Raw genomic sequence first — 23301 nt, 5'->3', positions numbered from 1 at the left:
CTGACAGAGCAAACGATGCTAATATTTTTGTCTTAAACATGTTAACATGGGTTTTTAAATGTTAATTTTTTTTTCTGCATGTATTATAATTATGGTTTGTTTATGTCACATGATCTTGAATATATATTTATAGCATTTGATATATTATCAGTAGGCCTATTATAAAACTTATAAAATTTGCAGATGTATAGCATGTTATGTGATAGCATGATTGGTGTAATCTTAACTCAGCATGCAATGGATTGACTCTTGTAACTCCTGCTCTATTGCACATAAAAAGCTAGTTTTGGCTGCCAACTGTAGCAAACATATCGATGAGTGCAATGAGCTTTCATGCAACCTTCTTACTATAGTTGTAAAATGAAAATATGCCTTTAAAGTTAAAATTTTAAAACTTTAAACTCCAACAAATTGCAATGCAGGCTATAAGATCATCGTAGGTTAATTGTAAGCGTTAGATATCGACTGGTAGAGACATGTACCAGCTTCTTCGTGCATACATGTATGTATTTAAAAAGTCTACAACAAGTTGGAGTTGAGTTAGCAAATTTTTTGCTTTCACCAGGGTTAACGTCGCACTGCCCGAAAGAGAGTACAAAATATAGGCAACATTTGATTCGCCCGCAAAAGGATTAAATGTATCTTCTCAGAATTCTGACGAGGTGTTTGAACAATACAACGCCATTCTTTATTTGAATGTCACCTTGCATCAGAACCATGGCATTCAAATAAAGGTTTTATACCGTATATATGCTTTATATGATAGACCATTGTCATCATATAACAGATGGGTGAGGTTGGCTGTATGATATGAGTTTAGGGTAGTTTTAAGGGTAAAATACTTTATAGCACGACTTTATAGCTTTATTTGAGTTACCACAGATCAGAGTTACTTATGTTTACTATTAGCCTACCCATACTCGCAACCAATCATCAGAGTGCTTCAGCAACTTTCTGACATAATCTTCATTGTGGAAATCGATAGGAAAAACTTCATAATTTGACAGAAGAATTCAGCTATACCTTACTACTCAGAAGCACAAAGGCTTTGAGAGGAAGGAAGGCCTGATGTTTTGTCCTAAACAGAATAGCACTTTTAAAAAATACACGCGACAATCACTATGTTTCCATTATACGCAGTACTTCGATGCAGCCCCCTCCGAAGTCGAGGGGATTGTATATTTACATGCTGCGCAGTGGTTTACAGCAAACTAGCCAGAGAAGAAAAATTGTATAAATTGAATCACCGAATGGAGACATGGAATCAATCATAGATACCGCATGCCAGAAACAGTATTTTTAAGTTTTTGTCATCATTATACTTTTATTTACAATACACATTCACAAGGTTTTACAAACTTTAACACATTTTTTACAAAGTAATATATTTTTAATAAGTATTTTTTAAGTAATATATTATTTACAAGTTACTTTAGGACTAACCACCTATTTTTCAAAAAGTGTTGGTATCGATAACAAAGCCCAGGAAAGTAATCACCTCATTATCCTCGTGGGTGCAGACCATAATTAAATTTAAGTGAAAGAAGATCGGAAGAACAGAAAAAACAAGACAAACGGGATAACTTTTGTACTAGTTTATGGGCCACGATGAATCTGCCTCAACAGCAAGAGAGCTATGGCTGTGGCTGCGCAATTGCCGTTTCCTTGCTGCGAATTTGCACTGGCTTCGCACTGATCAGTGCGCAGTGAATTCAGTGCGAAGACACCGTTTCCATGATTCGGAGAAAGCGCAACTCCGAAGTACTGCGCATCATGGAAACATAGTGAATAATAAAACAATCTAATAGTTAGGCCATAAATCTTATAAGCACTTCACAATTTGTAAAATAAAAGTTACTCAAAACAAATTGATATCATATTCTTTGTGTATCCTCTGTATGACTGGCTATATGCAATATTTTAAGATAAAACCAGCACAGCGAACAGTATCAGCTACCATAAAATAGCCCCACTTAATACAGTCTTGCCTTAAAGATAAACTTACACAAAATTCTAGTAGATTTTATAAGAAAGTGTCAGTATTTTTCTATCATTTCCGATTGTTTTTGACATTTGAGGTGATCTGATTGTCAGGATGTTTCTAGATTAAAATCGATTAAACTTTATAACGATTAAAATGCTCAAAATAATATGTGCGAAATGATGTCACTGGTTGTTATAGGTGTGATAGTTGATACTGGCTGTTGTATTCAATTGGAAGCATTACATGCCTTTATTCTGCCAGTATCTTTGCATTATAGATGTCATGATCGCACTATCGATTGATCTGAACGTTAATTGATTTTAATCTTGAAACAATTTGGCAATCAGATCACTCCATATATCAAGAACATCGCAAATGATAGAAAAATGCCGATACGTTCTGATAAAATCTACGAATCTTTGTGTAAGTTCATATTTAACAACAGCAGCTATTGGCCAGTATTTAACAACAACAGCAGCTATTGGCCAGTATTTGATAACAGCAGCTATTGGCCAGTATTTAACAACAGCAGCTATTGGCCAGTATTTGACAACAGCAGCTATTGGCCAGTATTTGACAACAGCAGCTATTGGCCAGTATTTAACAACAGCAGCTATTGGCCAGTATTTAACAACAGCAGCTATTGGCCAGTATTTAACAACAGCAGCTATTGGCCAGTATTTAACAACAGCAGCTATTGGCCAGTATTTAACAACAGCAGCTATTGGCCAGTATTTAACAACAGCAGCTATTGGCCAGTATTTGAAGTGTTATAATACCTTACTCGCTATCGCTTTGGTAAACTAGTGTGCAAATATTCCTATGGGTTCAACACTATTTGAATAAAGAGAGTCAACTATAACACCTACAGATATATCTACAATTTTACAATCATTGAGCACTGAATATGACATTTCACTTTCTCATAATTACGGTGAGAGAAATGAGAGCCAACTGTAAAACATAGAGACATATGTGTCACGACCATAGGACCTGTAAACAGCTTTCCGAGGGCAACATTGAAGGGTCGGACAGTGGAAAAAGGGCCGCTTGCCAACAATTAGCATAAGTTGACTTGTCTCGCGCAGAGAGTGACAGAATGAAGGATGAAGAGGTAACGATTGCAACATGAAGACCGACACATTCCAAAATGGCACATCTAGGGTGTCACCGTAATAAATTACCTTACAAGCTCCCTCTTCTAACAAGCTCACTCTTCTTCCAGAATACAGGCTTTATAATAATTAGCTGTCTCAAACCAGGGAAAGACAATAGCTAGTCGAATTGCACAAGTTCCTCACACCAATTACTGGCACTAGCGTATATACAAGTCTCACCGCTTCAGTACGGGTATGCCAATGAGTATGCCACTGGCTTGCCAAATTTTGAGATATTCATGTATTGCGTGTGACATCACAAAGACATCACCACAAATTTTAGTGTTTGGACAGCGAATATGCAAATTTGTCAAGTTCACTGTCGAATTTCGTCACTATAATCTGAACTTGCCGAGCTGTCAGAGTTTATTACGTTTGAACAGACATGATATTTATATGTCCTGTGATTGGTTAAAACTGTCAAAACTGTAGCTACTCAAAAGCAGAAGGTTGTTAATATTTCCTTGAAGAGATTGCGTGTGAGCTTGTACCGCACGCAAAGAGTTGGTTGATATCAAACCATACTAAATGTGGAAAAACAAATGTTTTCAAGTCAAGCAATCAGGTTGAAAGCTGCAATTACAGTTATAATAGATAATATTAACAATAATAATATAATAACTATAAAAAACAGTTAGTCAACTTGAACTATGGTAACTATATCACTATATTTATAACTATGGTAAATATATCACTATATCTATAACTATGGTAACTACAGTATATTACTATATCTACAACTATGGTAAATACATGACTAGTGGTGAGAGCTTCCTTCTGCCAGATTTAGATTTTCCGATGCTCTCACAACACATGTGACAGCCGGTGTAATAGTTACAATATTTTAGCCTTAATTGGGGTAACCGAAGGTAGTCTTGGCAGACGGTGGATAAGTGCATACTTTTAAATGCATCAGTATCAGACATGCCCTGAGATCCTTATAAACATTTTTATGGTTTTTGGCTAAGACACCAGCCGCACGCACACTTATAACTAACTCATTAGGTTAATATTATAAATCTTTTCTTAAAAATTCATTCATAGGCCATTTTCTGATCCATTGAGTAATTAACATGTCAACTGCAAATATTTACAAGAAGCACATAACTCCATGTTTGTGGTTACATGTGGGCAATGGTTGTTTATTATGCACCTGATTCAACGATAGATAAGTTTAGATATTTTATTTATATCGTGCAGAACGGTTAGTAAATCCGAAATCAACCTTAATAAATCGCGCTTCCAATGCTATAAATCACAAGCAGGGCAGAGATCAATAATGATCATATTATGACTTCATACGCATATAAAAACTAAGTCAACAAAAACCAACTAATTAGAGAGGCTTTGCCTAAAACAGTTGTCATACGCATTGTCAAAAACCCTGACAATTCATTCAATGTATAGAATCAAGGGAGATCTATCAGCCAAGTTATTTCAATTGCTGAGCAAACTAGTGTCTAACGCTTATGTTGACATAAAGAGCATAAAGTTACGCTCACACCAGCCAGTTTTTGCGGTCGATCTCTGAATGATTTTTTGGGAACTATCGGCAAGCTTTTTTTTCGTTCACACTAGGCCGAGTTTTTAGCCAGAGTGGGTGATTTTGCTAGCTTTTAATTGCAGGGTCAGATAACTTTAGCTGATATATTTTTAAAGTCTTGCTTTACATTTTGTTGACTGTTGCCTATGATGTTTATCAAGGACATTTTTAGCAAGTTAACTAATTATTTTATACTGCCGATCTCATCACTAATAATGGATTATAGGGAGGACGATCCTTCGCTAACATAATCTCAGCGCATTACTAATAATGGATACGCTATTTGAACGTCACTATGGGAGAATGGTTGAAAAATAGATAGCTACCCTTTAATTGAACGCAACTTTTATTTGACCGCAACTTTGACATTCTTTGATCATTACGAACCCATAATATCAAGTGATCAGTAGAAAAAAGTCCAAAAAACCGTACTAATGACTCAATAACAATAACAATTAATTCTTCCATTGACATAGTCCAAAGCTTTTCATTTTTTCGTTGAAACTTTGAAAGCAACACAATAGAAATAATTAACAATTGTACTAGGCTGGATACTCGAAATGCAAACAATGGTTTACATTTATGATGGTGCATAAACGACTGGTTTTAGGCTAAGAGTTGTACTTAATGCGCATTGGGCTAAAGTTTATCATTATTTGTGCAAAATGCAACATGTAAAAGTTTTGCTCTACTAAAAAAATTGTTTGGTCGAACTTCTATAGAACTATAGCAAACAAGTAAAAAAATAAAACGCAATTGTGTTCAAAAAAGGTTTTACGTAACTATAGAGAGGACGATCTTTAGCTAACATGATACGCTTCAACTATTGTAGTAACAGCATGATAATTGAAGCAGATACTATCATGCTGTTGCTATAATAATGGAACCTTAGTAGTAATTATGTTGATAGCACCCCTCAGTGATGCTATCAACGGAATTATTACTCAAGAGTGAAGCTATGACAAAAACCTGCATGAATGGGTAGACAAATATAGCGTCCACTTTAAATGACAATGTGTGACTCACTGCGAAAGTGATTTCATTGGCTACTCAAATGGAAAATTGACCTAAAATCGGCCATTGATCGGCACCGCTCAATAAAATTTCTCTTTGGACAAAATTTGTCTCGGACTCGTTTGCTGTTCACACAATGCGATTCTCTGTCGGAGAGAAAATCGGCCAGAAAATCAGCCCGAAATCGACTAGTGTGAACACAGCTCAACAATTATTGATTAATACATTCTGCATGCACGTGATCTCACAGAAAGACGGAAAAAATAATGTAAAATTCTGTTATCTAAGCTACAATAAAGAAATTGTCTAATGCTTGGGTCGAGTATTTATTGGAAAATAGCAAGTTAACTGAGTTGATAAGTAGAGAGACACAAACGCTTCTACCATATCACAGAGGAACGAATTCATTGAGAATAGATGATGACTGGCTGGAGCCAAATGGGTGGAATATTTTATTCTTTTAAAGGCATAAACTGAGCAAACATTGTTGATCAGCTGAGAAATCTGTTGGGAGGATAAAAATACATGACATCCAGGCATGTTTACACCCAGAGAGACGCTAGAATAAACATGGTCTTGGAAAGCGACTGTTCAGTAGATGGTAATGATATCAGGTCTCAGTTCATACTTTAGTAAATATATTTAGTGGCATACATACGCGCTTGAGATGAGTAGAGCTGACAGATATATCTATATAGAGAAACACTCTCTGGTAGTTCAGCCACAAGATGGCTGTAAAGCATTTTTTGTACATTGCGTGTCCAGTGCATTCAGTGTGACCTGTCTTCATTCAATATTTACATTCTTTACCCCTTGTGTTTATTGATTTGTTGATTTCATAGGTTGATGACTTTAAAATAACATTCCTAGCATAAAATGACTATTTTATGTGTCCTTGACCTATTGCATGGTACTTAATACAGAGTTTAATAATGGCGCTTCTTACCATATATAGGTTAGTAGGTTAAACTTCTTACAAAATAACATATATATAAATTCTCCTAAATAAAATGTAAAGTTTTATCAAATATTTTATTATACACCAAAAATAATAGCCAGTATGCATGTATGGCTTAGTAAATTTCTAAAAATCTTAGGAGATAAGAGAGATGAGATAAAAGATACGATATATGAGATAAGAGATACGATATATGAGATAAGAGATACGATATATGAGATAAGAGATACGATATATGAGATAAGAGATACGATATATGAGATAAGAGATATGTGGGTAACTTAAACCAGAATGTTTTAACTTGGCTTCTATGCTTTTTATTATCGTTTTTATGTTTTAATTTTCTCCAACTTTACTTACATTTACAACCACTGCACTTACATTTACAACCTCTTTATTTACATTTACAACCCCTGTACTTACATTTACAACCCCTTTATTTACATTTACAACCCCTGTACTTACATTTACAACCCCTGCACTTCCATTTACAACCCCTGTACTTACATTTACAACCCCCTGTACTTACATTTACAAGCCCTGCACTTACATTTACAACCCCTTTACTTACATTTACAACCCCAGTACTTACATTTACAACCCCTGTACTTACATTTACAAAGCTGTAAAAGTAAAGTTGGGAAAATTAAAACGTATAAAAGAAAATAAGGAACATAGAAGCCAAGGTAGAACATTTCCTGGCTCAAGTTACGATTAAGTGAAGATTAGTGTAGGCTGATTTAGATTGTGAAACAAATAAGAGAGTTCATATAAGAATACCTGCAGCAGGACATACAGCAGTTTCAACATATGAAGTAGATAATGGAAAATATTGGATTCTTATGTAGGCGTTTGACTTCATAAGTACTTTATGAGGAACATCGCTCAGACATTCTAATCAGTTTGTGCTATTTGCTATAACAAGGAATCGAATGCTTCGACCTGATCTAGGACTTACATTATTACGACAGTATGAAAAAGTGTCATGGCGAAATCGAGTAGTAGTTCTAAGTTATGCTACTAAAAATATAGCCTTTAAAAAGTACATTTTTGGGCCAATAGCGGATAATCTGTGAGCCTAAAACTCAACTCAAGGCTTTGCCTGACTATATAAAGAGCCAATTTCACGCAATTCACTGAGTAGAGGCCAACTATTTATTAACACTCAATGATCTTTGGTGCCTCTTGTGTCTATTTAGGTCATGTGATGTTAGAGAATTGTGGTAGAAACACGGGAATGACACGATCAGGACTAAACATATTATGCTCAGAAATGAAAATCTTTAAAAGTAAGAGATGGAGCTACTCGGTAGACAACTATTGGAGCTCAACATTTCTGTGACTTGGCACATCGATAAAATACATGTATGTAACTGTCGGTATAGCATGGGTTTTGGCATGGCTACCTTGAGCGACACGTAATGCTGACAAATAGCTCGATGATTCAGATTTGTTGAAAAGAAAGCCATGACATTTACGCTAGACTTTATAAATAATTTATCGTATGCGGAACATTAGCACTAATTTAAAAATCACTCACTTAATGGTCGACCATGGAAGCTGAAGACTTAACAGTATTTTTAGTAAATGGAAAAAAGGCTACAAACGATGATGAACTTGTCATCCCTCATAAATGCTTAAAATGGAAATGGACAACATTGATTTAATATTTGTCAAAATAAAAATTGATGAAGACCAATGTGTCGGTTTAGACACTCTGCATAACTTGCTCCTAGGCTACATGTTGGAAACACAAATGACGCATTTCGTCGTGGTTTAGCCTCTGCTGTAGCTATATACAGAGTCTCCCCTAATCTGCCGAGCTCTATCAGCCATCAACCCATACCTAACATACTCACTGACACACATACATCCATATTGATTGGAAAATAATTAGAACCCATAACAGGAATTGTTGTCTTCTGACATGCAGAGTCGAGAAGAGAATTTCCGGCAAACTATTGTGACAGACTTACATTGCTGCTTTGCCATTGAGTTAGCATCTCCTGTCGCTCTTGCAAAATTCTCCCCTTGGTATCTGTGAAACATATGAACGCTTATTATAGTTAAGTTAACAAGCTGCTTTGTGTTGGTAGAGCAAATCAAACTCTGAATTATTTTAAATAATATTATTAAAATATATTAGTAAAATATTATTATGCTTCGGTTTAAGCTTTTCAAATAAATTTGAGTCTATGCATTACGATGATTAATCTTGATCAATGATCATTAAAAAAAGGTCGGAGGACAAAAGGGGGTGAAATAAGAGGTATGGCAACATAACGGAATAACACAAGCCTTACAACAAGCAGTCTTAACGTACCAATTTGTGGAATAACGCTTGCAACAAAATTAAGATATTATTTAATATGCGCTTTGTAAGATATTTATCGTTTAAACAGTTTGTTTGCTGTATTTAGCAGATTTGCAGGTAAACCAGTTAGATATCCTTAGAGATAATCTGTAAGACAACAATATAATGGAACAAAGTGAAACTCCTCGAATAGAATTTTAATTGCGATTTTCTGAATAAAGGCAGTTGTAATAATTAACAGCAAAAAATTATAGATACATACTATAATTATTATATATCCATAATATATAAATATCCGATATTGGTATTAGATATAGATAAATGAAATTATATAAGTATAAAACCTCACACATCCATAATATACTATATAACACATATATATCCACATAATATTATATACATAATATATTATATATATTATATCATATATCCATAATAGATCATATTTCAATTATATATAACACATTAGAAATATCAATATACTATTATATATGCATAGCATATTATATATCCATAATATATATCATATCAATTTTGTATAACATATCCCTAATATTTTATATATCCATAATATATATCATATCAATTATGTATAACATATCCCTAATATATTATATATCCATAATATATATCATATCAATTATGTATAACATATCCCTAATATATTATATATCCATAATATATATTATATCAATTATGTATAAGATATCCCTAATATTTTATATATCCATAATATATATCATATCAATTATGTATAACATATCCTTAATATATTATATATCCATAATATATATCATATCAATTATGTATAACATATCCTTAATATATTACATATCCATAATATATATCATATCAATTATGTATAACATATCCCTAATATATTATATATCCGTAATATATATCATATCAATTATGTATAACATATCCCTAATATATTATATATCGATGATATACTTGATATTCTATGGCTAAACCATGAGAAATTTGTCTCATACTAATAATCTCTTCGGGCGCTCGTAGCTAAATTCACCCATTAATACCTAGAGGTTAGTTGTTAAATCTTACTCTTCAACATGCTTCCTTACTATCTACATTACCATTTACTAAACTCCTTTCGAGCTGTGTCCGTCTTAGAACCGTGTCAGTTTTAAAGCTTTACCAAAAATATCCAAGAGGATTATGTTTTACTTATAATTCTAAGGCGCTTAAAATTCTTATAATTCCTGGTGCTAAGCTCGCACAAAATGTTTTGATGACAGAAGGACCCATATTATATTTATGGTCTGAAATCAACAGCTTTTAATTAATTATATTTAAAATATTTTATAAAAACAGAGTTCATATCTGTTACTTTTACTGAACTGCTAAGTTTTTATTAATGACCTTTCAATGAATGGTGGATGTGGTGAGGAGGAAAGAAACTGAAGGTGCCAGTGTTAGATCATTTATAATCTTAGCAAAAAAAAACAATGTATGCAACCATTACTACCCCTAAAATGTAAACAAGCCTATGCCAAAGCTCTGATGTACTGGGAAACGGGACTGGGGAAAGTAAGTTACACACCTCCTAGTTTCTTGTTTTTATGAAAAAGTCTGCAATTTATATCAGCCAGTGACAAGTGTGAAGGCAAGAGCAAATGGATTATTTGCATATATCTAGCAATTAGGAGGAAAAATCTGTCGCTAGGTACCAAAATAAGAGAACAAATCTAGACATTCTACCTCCTCAGACTCTGATTAAATGGGGAAATGAATACGCGAGAAAGAAACTGTTGCAATCGGGTGTACAGTATTTCACTGTACACCCGATACTAATGCGTGACTAATATGAATTAGAGGATATAAATGGCTAGATGAGCGAGACATGCGTTTGAAGTGAGCAGATGCCGGGTCCAATTAGGCAGAGAGAGATGACCACATGTAAGACAATTAGGAATTGATAGACAGATATAAACGGTGAGAACGATCAGCCACGCGCAGGTGTGAACACAAATTATAGGATTTTATTAAATTATCAAAAATATCGGTCGTCAGTTATCAGTTACAAAGGCAGCGGCTTGCTTGGACCACCGAAGTAGCTACCTCCCTCTTCCTCTCCAAATAGATAAACATTTGGACATGTTATCGAGACCTACAAAGGCATGCGACGCAGGTGATCTTCAAGTACCTGCAAAATGACACCGCTGCTGATAGGACAACAACAACCCTACACACGTCTGAATCATTCAGAGATGTTACTTGGAAGTAATCTATATATGCTAGTAACTGATGAGGTAGCATTCACCCTAAACACATGTCTGCTGAAGAAAACAATAATATTTTCCAATTTATCTATGATATAGAGGTAAAATTCATTGAAAAAATCACTTTGGATTCTTTTGGATCATCCAACAGAATCTTTTACTATTGAAATCAACCTCTGAAATAAATCAGTAGGAAAACTAGTTTTGGAAAGAAAGGATGATGGTAGCTTGCATAGGTTAAACCATAACTGTCACGAACAACTTTTATCGTATTTACTAGGTAAATCAGACATGCTGATTCCGATTTTGTACTCAAAATAAAGATTAGTCCACCAACTTTCTGAGTAATGAAGGCTTTTTTACAGCGTTTTAATATCGGTCTCGAAAACAACACGATCGGCACAACAAGCTCCGCCCATAAATACGTGACGTAACCTAGCTTTTTAGGAAATAAGTTACATAGGGATGTTTAGACCGATTTAGAATAATAGAGATGGGTGTTTTAAAATGTATTTATATCTAAACTCAGTCTTAAAAATAATATCAGTCTTTTCTGAAAGGTAGATAAGCTATTTAGCATTGCATATTTAAAAAAAGAGCGATAACAACGCTAGCTTGTGATAAAACCGCGCTTTTTGAGCTCATTTTTCTCGGCGTTCATCCCATTTAAACATCATGTAACAAGCTACAAGCAATTTTAAATAGTTTATATACTTTTCATAAAAAAACTGAAATTATTTTACAGGCTGGATTTAGATAATAATGGGTTTTAAGACACCCATCTCTATTATTCTAAATCGGACTAAACATTCCTAACTTCCTTTCCTGAAAAAGCTAAGTTTCGTCACATATATATGGGCGGAGCTTGTAATGCTGATTGTGTTGTTTTTGAAACGGATATTGAAACGCTTTAAAAAAGCCTAAATTACTTTGAAGGTTAGTGGACTAATCTTTATTTTGAGTACAAAATCGGGATCAGCGTGGCTGATTTACCTAGAATATACGATAAATGTTGTACAAGACAGTTATGGTTTAAACTTGTAGTGTGAAGAGAGGAAAAATATACAAAAACAAATAGCATCAGATTTCACTAATGAATAAAAGATGTTTTTTTTGGGCTATCAAATGCTTTAAACTTACAACACAACATTTCCAGTCAAATTAATTCCCTAATCTGTAATAGTTGTAGGAAGAGTATTATCAGCAGACTAATTCCCTAATCTGTAATAGTTGTAGGAAGAGTATTATCAGCAAACTAATTCCCTAATCTGTAATAGTTGTAGGAAGAGTATTATCAGCAAACTAATTCCCTAATCTGTAATAGTTGTAGAAAGAGTATTATCAGCAGACTAATTCCCTAATCTGTAATAGTTGTAGGAAGAGTATTATCAGCAGACTAATTCCCTAATCTGTAATAGTTGTAGGAAGAGTATTATCAGCAAACTAATTCCCTAATCTGTAATAGTTGTAGGAAGAGTATTATCAGCAAACTAATTCCCTAATCTGTAATAGTTGTAGGAAGAGTATCATCAGCAAACTAATTCCCTAATCTGTAATAGTTGTAGGAAGAGTATTATCAGCAAACTAATTCTCTAATCTGTAATAGTTGTAGGAAGAGTATTATCAGCAAACTAATTCCCTAATCTGTAATAGTTGTAGAAAGAGTATTATCAGCAAACTAATTCCCTAATCTGTAATAGTTGTAGGAAGAGTATTATCAGCAAACTAATTCCCTAATCTGTAATAGTTGTAGGAAGAGTATTATCAGCAAACTAATTCCCTAATCTGTAATAGTTGTAGGAAGAGTATTATCAGCAAACTAATTCCCTAATCTGTAATAGTTGTAGAAAGAGTATTATCAGCAAACTAATTCCCTAATCTGTAATAGTTGTAGGAAGAGTATTATCAGCAAACAACCCTTATGTGAACCACAGATTTGTTTTTCAGCTCAACAAATAGAACTGAGCAACCTCGACTCCCGCTAAAGTGAGTGAATATGAATTGAAACAGCTCCATATAGTGAAAGGCTTCAGAAATATGAACATATTCAAATTGCGGACTGCATGAGACTTGATGAGGCTAACTTTGTAGAGACAAGTGACACTGAGGATGATAAACTAGACACCAGAACCTTCTAACAAATGACTCTTGCCAATAGGAAAGTGATTGATGCAAAACAGACAAGCTAGTATGTGGTTGACAAGCTAGCTGCACCAATTTCAGTGTTTACATAATCCTAGACAAAACAGGAAGACAAATTTAAATGTGCCCAAGGTGAGTGTGATATGAATGAAAAGAAAAAACAGCAATTTTGCTCTCTGACCTTAGAGCCTAAAAAATGTAGTGGGCGAGAATGGAATGCTTACGAGCTTTATGACTCCGCCATCTACAAATAGTTTATTGAGACACTTCCAGCTAAATATCAACTGATTCACTAAAAGTGTTATAATAAGCACAGCTAAAGCTGCCGAGGCCCAAATAAAAAGTCACTGACTTTAGATTTCAATATAATTTATCAGAAAGTTTAGATGTTCATCTATCATTTGAGATTTTTTGTTGCGGTGATCTGACTGCTAAGATGTTTCAAGATTGATTAAAATTCGTGAAACTTGATCATGGCACAAACACCCAGAGAAAGGCATACCATAACATCTACAAAATGACGTCATAAGTCGTGCATATTGCTTGTAAAGGATAAATATACAGTCTCATCAGCATCGGGTAGTTATATGTTTATACACAAATTAGAAGGAAAAGATGGGACAATTTCTAGCCAACCTATCTTTAAATGATGTGAAAAAGCTATAACAATGTATCTGATGTTATGTTGGAAGTTTCATTCTAACAATCTTGAGCAAAGACCAAATAAAATACATGACAATAGCTACGTGTAACACTGCAACTTGAAGGCAATGGCGACGTGTAACACTGCAACTTGAAGGCAATGGCGACGTGTAACACTGCAACTTGAAGGCAATGGCGACGTGTAACACTGCAACTTGAAGGCAATGGCGACGTGTAACACTGCAACTTGAAGGCAATGGCGACGTGTAACACTGTAACTTGAAGGCAATGGCGACGTGTAACACTGCAACTTGAAGGCAATGGCGACGTGTAACACTGTAACTTGAAGGCAATAGCGACGTGTAACACTGCAACTTGAAGGCAATAGCGACGTGTAACACGGTATTTTGAATGCAATAGCGACGTGTAACACTGTAACTTGAAAGCAATAGTGACGTGTAACACTGTAACTTGAAGACAATAGCGACGTGTAACACTAACTTGAAGACAATAGCGACGTGTAACACTGTAACTTGAAGGCAATAGCGACGTGTAACACGGTATTTTGAATGCAATAGCGACGTGTAACACTGCAACTTGAATGCAATGGCGACGTGTAACACTGCAACTTGAAGGCAATGGCGACGTGTAACACTGTAACTTGAAGGCAATAGCGACGTGTAACACGGTATTTTGAATGCAATAGCGACGTGTAACACTGTAACTTGAAAGCAATAGTGACGTGTAACACTGTAACTTGAAGACAATAGCGACGTGTAACACTAACTTGAAGACAATAGCGACATGTAACACTGTAACTTGAAGACAATAGCGACATGTAACACTGTAACTTGAAGACAATAGCGACGTGTAACACTGTAACTTGAAGGCAATAGCGGCGTGTAACACTGAATTTTGAAGGCAACAGCGGCGTGTAACATTGCAACTTGACTCTCTGTGACTTGGTTTTTATACAGAAGTAAGTTCGTTAACATAATGTAAACTGCACAAAAATAATCAGTGTTTAACCTAATCTTTGGACGTAATTATTATCTTATAATTTACCCAAGTTTATGAAGGAGATATGAAGTATGACCAGCAGAGCTTCTCTCTATTAGGATACAATCGCCTGCTACATGTAAGTACGTACCTTCAGTTTTATTTAATTTCAGATTAATATTTATTTACCTTCAGAAAATTACTTACTAACCCGTGTACGTTATATGTTGGAATGGACAACATAAAAACGAAAGATTTAGAATAAAAGCTAATCATTATTCTATCATCTTCGTAATACGTAATTCTTTTTCAGCAGAGATCATCACATCAACTCGAATTTGTAAGTCTTCGTGTAGTGCTTGTTTTGAGCAATGAAATCAGCAGTTTTTCATTTTCACATTAAAATTGAAAAACTCCGAAGTATGATGACTAGTTGAAAGTCAGGAGTAGTCAGGAGTCCTTTAAAAACTGGATTGTGGGTAGCAAGCCATCCCTACACGGCGCAGTATGCAGACTCTGACATATCATTGGAAAACCTAAAGAGGACATTACCCGCTCCCTAATCCTCTGTGGTCAAACATGTTTAGGAATCAATATTGTGAATGTCTGGCAGTTGCCTGGCAGCTCCGCTCATTGGCTCTAAGCTTAAACCATAACTATCACGAACAACTTTTATCGTATGTTCTAGGTAAATCAGCCACGCTGATTCTGATTTTGTACTCAAAATAAAGAATGGTCCACTAACCTTCAAAGTCATTTAGGCTTTTTTAAAGCGTTTCACTATCCGTTTCGAAAACAACACAATCGGCATTACAAGCTCCGCCCATAAATATGTGATGAAACCTAGCTTTTTCAGGAACGGAAGTTGGGAATGTTTAGTCCGATTTAGAATAATAGAGATGGGTGCTTTAAAACTCATTATTATCTAAATGCAGCCTGTAAAATAATCTCAGTCTTTTATGAAAGGTATATAAACTATTTAAAATTGCTTGTATCTTGTTACATGATGTTTAAATGGGCTGAACACCGAGAAAAGTGAGCTCAAAAAGCGCGGTTTTATCACAAGCTAGCGTCGTTATCGCGCTTTTTTAAATATGCAATGCTAAATAGCTTATCTACCTTTCAGAAAAGACTGATATTATTTTTAAGGCTGAATTTAGATATTAATGGATTTTAAAACACCCATCTCTATTATTCTAAATTGGTCTAAACATCCCTACGTAACTTCTGTTCCTAAAAAGCTAGGTTACGTCACGTATTTATGGGCAGAGCTTGTTGTGCCGATAGTGTTGTTTTCGAGACCGATATTAAAACGCTGTAAAAAAGCCTTCATTACTCTGAAAGTTAGTGGACTAATCTTTAATTTGATTACAAAATCAGAATCAGCGTGTCTGATTTACCTAATAAATACAATAAAAGTTGTACGTGACAGTTATGGTTTAAATGTAGAGGGCTATGTACACACATGTATGTAGGGCACGTGTACACACATGTATGTAGGGCTATGTACACACATGTATGTAGGGCATGTGTACACACATGTATGTAGGGCTATGTACACACATGTATGTAGGCACGTGTACACACATGTATGTAGGCGCGTGTACAGGCTTTCCAGTTTATTTTTCTTCTTTATAACTACAGTAAGTTCATGTTTCACCGACTTACCAATATTCACAAAACATTTTGTCAAGTCACTTCAACCCAAAACTCTTGTGAAGGCCAGAAGTCTGCATGTCTATCCTCGGTAAGCCTAATTACTTACGACGTGCTTGGATCTTTTGATGTGCCTTCCAGAGGGTTGCCTCTCATAGCTCTCGTCTTCGCATCGTAATGGGCCGAGTTGACGTCGAGGTTGAGGAGGTACTAAAAAGCATCAATCTAATCTAAAGCTCATAAAACGACTGATGAACATGTAATTATGTAACTTTTTGATTGTCATTATCATTGCTTTCATCTTTTCATCTACGAACAGCGAGAATAGTTCACATAGAGCAGTATATCAGGTTATGCAAAACAGCATGAATTGGTCAAATTGAAGTTTATGACAGACTGCAGATATATTTTCAGAATTTCCTAGAATTATGGTTTATTTTTATAATGTAAATGCTTGAAGGAAGTGCAACAGCGTGTTTCATCTGAGTGTTTTAATCGCGATCAAGTATTGTCGACTTTAATCTCAAAACATCCTGGCAGTCAGATCACCCCGCACTTCAAAAACTACCGTAAATGATAGAAAATACCGATACTTCCTGATATAATCTACTGAATTTCTTTTTAATTTTTAACCATGAGTAACTTTTCATAAAACAGTCAACCAGTCAAGCAATACTACTGTCGATCAATCACCCGGCGCAAGTCAATGATAAACACAAACTATTGTCACTGTTGCTGACTATCTACTTGGCTTACTAAATTATGAATTTAAGGTTCTGGGTGACACATCATCACCATGTTGTTATCTTTTACCAAAAGATTTTATAGAACATAGTTTCAAATAGCCTATTTATAGCCTATTATTACATTTATCATGAAAATAACCTATTCTATGAAACAGTTATGAATGTATTATTATACCTAGTTTATAGGAAAGATCTTGCTAAAGACTTTAACTCTATAGTGTGCCGCTGACTATCAATATGAGCAATGGTTATAATACAATATGATATATCAATAAGGAATATCAATAGGATACATGGTTATTAGCACAAAATATTATTAATTAATTAAATATTATCATTAATAGCTCATAAATCAAAGAAGTTAATACTACACATATGTAGAATTTTGTTTTGTTGATATCAATTTTTTTAAGTACAGCAGACACTCCTATTTAATAATAATCTAATAAGCCTCCTTTTACATAAATTTAAAGTTAACAGTTAAGTTAACAAAGTTAAGTTTAAAGTTAACATAAACGAGTTATGCAAAATTTTTGCTCAATATTACGTAAAAGTTTTTATGTAAAAAACAGCAAATCGGTGCATATTCTCAAATTTGAATAACGAGAATCTCACAATTAGCCTTGAAAATAGCGTTTTCTCCCTTGCGGCACTTGGAAAAAAAAACAACGTATAAAGGTATCTCTACCCGGTATCACATATGCTAGTATAGTACCTCTAATTGAACTCCACCTCTATTTGAACACCACCTCTAATTGAACGCCACTATGAAAGGAGGGTTGACAGGTAGACCGCCACCTTTAATTTGGACGTCACCTCCATTCGACTGGAATTTTGACAATCTTTGATCTTTATGAACCCATAATATCAAGTGATCAGTAGAAATGTGTCCAAAAAATTGTATTAATAATGAATTGTTTACATCAATAACAATCAATTTTTTCGTTGTCCAGCTCCAAAGCTTTTCGTTATTTTTCATAGAAACTTTGAAAGCATCACAGTAGAAATAATTAATAACTGTCTCAGGCTAATAGTAGTTCCTTGTTTCACGCGGTCTTGATACTTCGACGTATGTGAAAACCGTTTTACATTTCAAATGGTAGATAAATGACTAGTTTTGGGCCAAAGGTTACGCTTAGCGAGCAAAACATTTACGTGTTGCATTTGTGCTAAATGCAACACATAAAAGTTTTGCTCTGCCAAAAATTGTTTGGATGCTAATAGCCTAATATCGACTAGCTCAGCAGTGCAGAGGAAGAGTTGAGGTTGGACAACATTGCAGAAGGTAGGCCTATTGGACAACCAGAAGATGTTTGTTCTATCAATAGCAACAATCAGAATGCAGCTATCAGAGCAAACGATGGAAACATTTTTGTTTTAAAAACGTCAATTTTTGTTTCTGAATGTACTATAAGTATGGTTCATTCATATACAATGTACATATTTCACTTGTTCATGAATATATATATTTGTAGCATTTGGTAGATTTTCAGCATATAACTTATAAATTTGTAGATTTATAGCATATTAAATGATAGCATCATTGCAGTAATCTGAACTTACAATTTATCGACGCTTGTAAAAGTAGAAATTACACTCTTCTATTACACATAAAAAGCTAGTTGTGGCTGCAAACTGTTGCAAACATATTAATGAGTGCAATGAGCTTTTATTCAACATTGGTAAATATAAATATAAAATAAAAATATGTCTTCAAATTTAGAATGAAATAAAAAGTTGAAAGTTCCAACAAAATTGCAAAGCAGGACACAGGCTATAATACCATCGCAGGTTAATTGCAAGCGATAGATATCAACTGGTAGAACTATTTCTTGGTTTCTCATTGCATATTTATTAAGAGATCTTTGGTAAGTTAGTAGATTTATTGCATCCAAAAAGTTTAATATCGTTCCATTGAAAAAGAGGGCCAAATATAGGTGACATTCGCTTCGCCCGTAAACAGGCTAAATTTAATTTCCCAAAATTCTAACAAGCCATTCGAAAAATACAACGACAGCCTGTATTTGAACGCCGCCTCTATTTGACTGCCATTATAGAGGAAGGGTTGAAAAATAGAGCACCATGGCATTCACTTAGAGGTTTTACGGTATATATCGGCATCTGAGCGAACCATCGCACAGAGAAACGACCAAGGGATGCAAATCTAAAATGGCATGACTCTCATTAAGATAGGAAATCATTGCTGTTGGGTGACATTTATACACTTCTCCTTCACATGACTACTTTAACTATATAATCCTTATGAATTCCAGGCAGTCATTCTAAACAACAAAGAGGAAATGGTCCACTAAGATTGGAAACGTGAAAGCTCCCCCGACCTAGCGTAGCTTCAAGTTCCTTTGTTATTGGGAAAAACGGTATGACAGCATTTTGCATCATAAAAAACCTTTTTAATGAAATGCTTACAACAGCAATATGTACATGTACTTAAAACAAGAATTTATAGTTGACCACTAACAGTTAACACTAACAGTTAACATTAACAGTTAACATTAACAGTTAACACTAACAGTTAACACTAACAGTTAACACTAACAGTTAACACTAACAGTTAACTCTAACAGTTAACACTAACAGTTAACACTAACAGTTAACACTAACAGTTAACACTAACATTTGACACTAACAGTTAACACTAACAGTTAACACTAACAGTTAACACTAACAGTTAACACTAACAGTTAACATAAAATAAATTAAAATAGAATAAAAAACAGCAGTATCAAATATAGCGTAATGTTGGTCAGACTTCAAAAAAAAAGATTCAACACAAATTTAATTTGTTCATGTCGTAACAGTATATAAAATAATGCTAACAGTGCCTGAAGACTGATGACACACTGGCTATTGATACCATAACTGATTCAGAGCTTTTATAACTTGACACAAGTAATTATATCTATTATACACCAAACAGTATCAGCCGACTGGGAAGTGAAACTGAGAGTTCCTAAAGGAGTTTTCATCAGATAGACCAGAAAGAACAAAAAAGCCTTGCTTTATGCACAGATCGAGGACTCTAGACTGAGAAGTCTGAAAGCGAGGCAAAAACATCCAGAGACTTTTCATTCATTCCCATCCTCATAACCAAAACCAAAAAAATTCCACATGTTCACCAAAGTGGTTGCTCCACAAAACCATTTTTGACATTTCCCGCAAAACTCCCACAAACAGATTCGAGGACAAATATAGTTTTTCATTTCTAGTGGAAGAAGGCCTCAACTAGTTATTGAATAACAAACAATTATAAAGTGCTCAGTGTCTCCTGGCCCAGTAAGAAAAAGCAAGGGATAACCAGCTCTTGCGGTGTACAGGTTACATACTGAGCCTCTTGCCAGCTCCCCAGCAAGCCCGTTGCTGCGTAGTTACCTCGACCGTTTCACCTCAAATTCTCCACAAAAAAGAATGTCTGTTGGACCACTTGAAGCTCTCGGGAAGCTGAGCACCTGTCCTCAACTATCTTAATGACAAGATAATAAACGACAGCATTTACTTTGGCAGCCTCCATCTGCTGTCACCAACATTCATAACAAATGACGTAAAATAGTAACTGGCACCAGTATCAGCCGATAGAAGATGTTTGTTGATGAATGAGTGCAGAAAGATAGGACATCGGTTCTGACAATGTGACAAGATACTCTTTCTTCGCGGGTTAATTAAACTGGCTTTTAACCCAGAATTAATAAAATTCTTACTAAAAGCCCAGAAATATTTTTATTGCGTAAATATCTAAGACTGACACCTGCACAGTTTTTTTTAGAAAAAAAAGTATATACACAAATTTGACCAATACCAAGTTCACAATAGGCTTACAAAAACAGCAAGATTCGCTCCATTCTGTGAGGAGAGACAACATTGTGAGAGGTTTATTTAAAGCTAGTGCCAAGGGAAGGAAAAAGACTACGTCAGAGGGAGGCGTGCATATATGAGACTTAATAAATATCACTTTTGTGATTGGCATCAGCTGGAACCTTCTGTCACCGACTGGGCGAAGGACAAATGAAATGGACATTAACTTTGGTGACAGTGACAGAAATAACCAGACCGTCTAGCCAAGTAAAGACAAACACGTAGCGGTTGCTTTCCAGTTTATTCAGGTTTAGGTAAATTGAGATTTTTAAAAAGTTCAAACTTTAAAACTAGCAGCGATTCGACAAGCAATGATCAACAACTATTGACCCTGGCCAACAGGCAGCATACAAGCAATGATCAACAACTATTGACCATGACCAACAGGCAGCATACAAGCTTAATAGACTCACCAATCATTACCAAACGCAATAACAATCTTGGAGGTGTTTGTGCTATTTATATATCCTCTGTTTGATAGAACACAGCTATTTGAAAAGAAATGATTTGATTTCTTTGAATAGAAACAGTCACACAATAAGGAAACAGGTTTGTTCGCATTGAAAGCCTGTCAAACAAAAGTGAAAATTGAAGTTTTTCCGCTCAAATAAGCTCCAAGAGATTATTAATATAGCAAATGCATAAGTTAGATGTTTCGCCACATAAAGTCGATTGAAAAAACTTGGAAATTTATATTTTATAATTTGTCAAAACCACTATTTGACATTCATGCGACTTTCAGAGACTGTGCTCTTAAAAGCAATATGTATATTTGTAAGTAGTGAAAACAACTCAATTTTCATCAATATTCTGATAACGAAAAATTCAGTTTCATAGTTTCACCCACAGTGGACACCAACAGTGGGCACCCACAGTAAATGCAGACAGCTATTTGGTGGGTTATCCACCAAATAGCTGGGCAGCTATTTGGTGGGTTATCCACCAAATAGCTGCCCAGGGAATTTCATCAATGCAATTGACAGCGTGATGTCTAGCTGCTTAGTCTAATGACATATGGTGAATAAACGTCCCTGACCAGCTTTAAACTTTAATTAGAGCTTTCCTCTTTCACTTATCCTTGAACTGCATTTCACAAACACAATGTTTCCATGGTGCGCAGTACTGCGAAGCAGCCCCCCTCCGCAGTCGAGGGGATTGTACGTTTCCATGCTGCGCAGTGGTTTTTAGCAAATACCGCAAATTAGCCAGAGAAGAGAAATTGTATAAATCGAATCGCCTGATGGAGAAATAGAATCGATCACGGATACCGAACGTCATAAACGGTCTTTTTATGATTCTGTCGTCATTATACTTTTATTTACAATATACATTCACAAGGTTTTACAAACCTTAACACACTTTTTACATAGTAATATATTTTTAATAAGTATTTTCAAGTAATATATTATTTAAACGTTAATTTAGGACTTGCCACCTATTTTTCGAAGTGTTGGCATCGATAACAAAGTCCAGGAAAGTAATCACCTCATCATCCTCGTGAATGCAGACTATAATTAAATTTAGGTGAAAGAAGATCGAAAGAATAGTAAAAAAAGATTAGCATGACGACCTTTGTACTAGTTTATGGCCCTCGAAGAATCCGTCTCCACGGCATGAGAGCTATGCGCAGCCACTGCGCAGTCGCTGTTTCCTTGCTGCGAATTTGCACTGGCTTCGCACTGATCAGTGCGCAGTGATTTCAGTGCGAAGACGCCGTTTCCATGATTCGGAGATAGCGCAACTCCAAAGCACTGCGCATCATGGAAACATAGTGAATGTCTCCTTGAGACCCACAGATATGGCCCCAACTCGCTATCATCACTATCTGGAGAATAACTGCACTATTAAAAGCAGAATGAACAAAGACAATGACCTCTTGCGCAACATTTATGGCTCTCCTGAGCTTCATCAACACCACACTCTAGACAGCGCAGCACCTAGTGAGAAATACCAGCGCACAGATGACAATCAACTCACCACCAAGTCACTAGTTTATGCCAAGTTTGCATTCAATCACAATCAAATTACCACCA

General features: G+C 35.1%; 1 protein-coding gene across 1 annotated transcript in view; it reads right to left on the bottom strand.

Annotated features, from left to right (window-relative positions):
• Positions 1-23301, bottom strand: part of LOC137386860 (pre-mRNA-splicing factor SLU7-like) — a 71456-nt gene that overhangs the window by 39234 nt on the left and 8921 nt on the right. Inside the window, exons 6-7 of the mRNA XM_068073038.1 lie at positions 16762-16862; positions 8633-8694 (exon numbers count right to left, since the gene is read on the bottom strand). Of these exons, the coding sequence (XP_067929139.1) occupies positions 8633-8694; positions 16762-16862 (163 nt within the window). The remainder of the gene's footprint in view (positions 1-8632; positions 8695-16761; positions 16863-23301) is intronic.

The sequence above is a fragment of the Watersipora subatra genome, chromosome 2 (genome assembly GCF_963576615.1).
Source record: "Watersipora subatra chromosome 2, tzWatSuba1.1, whole genome shotgun sequence".
In the NCBI taxonomy this organism is placed as follows: Eukaryota; Metazoa; Bryozoa; class Gymnolaemata; order Cheilostomatida; family Watersiporidae; genus Watersipora; species Watersipora subatra.
This window is presented reverse-complemented; position numbering and strand designations above follow the sequence as displayed.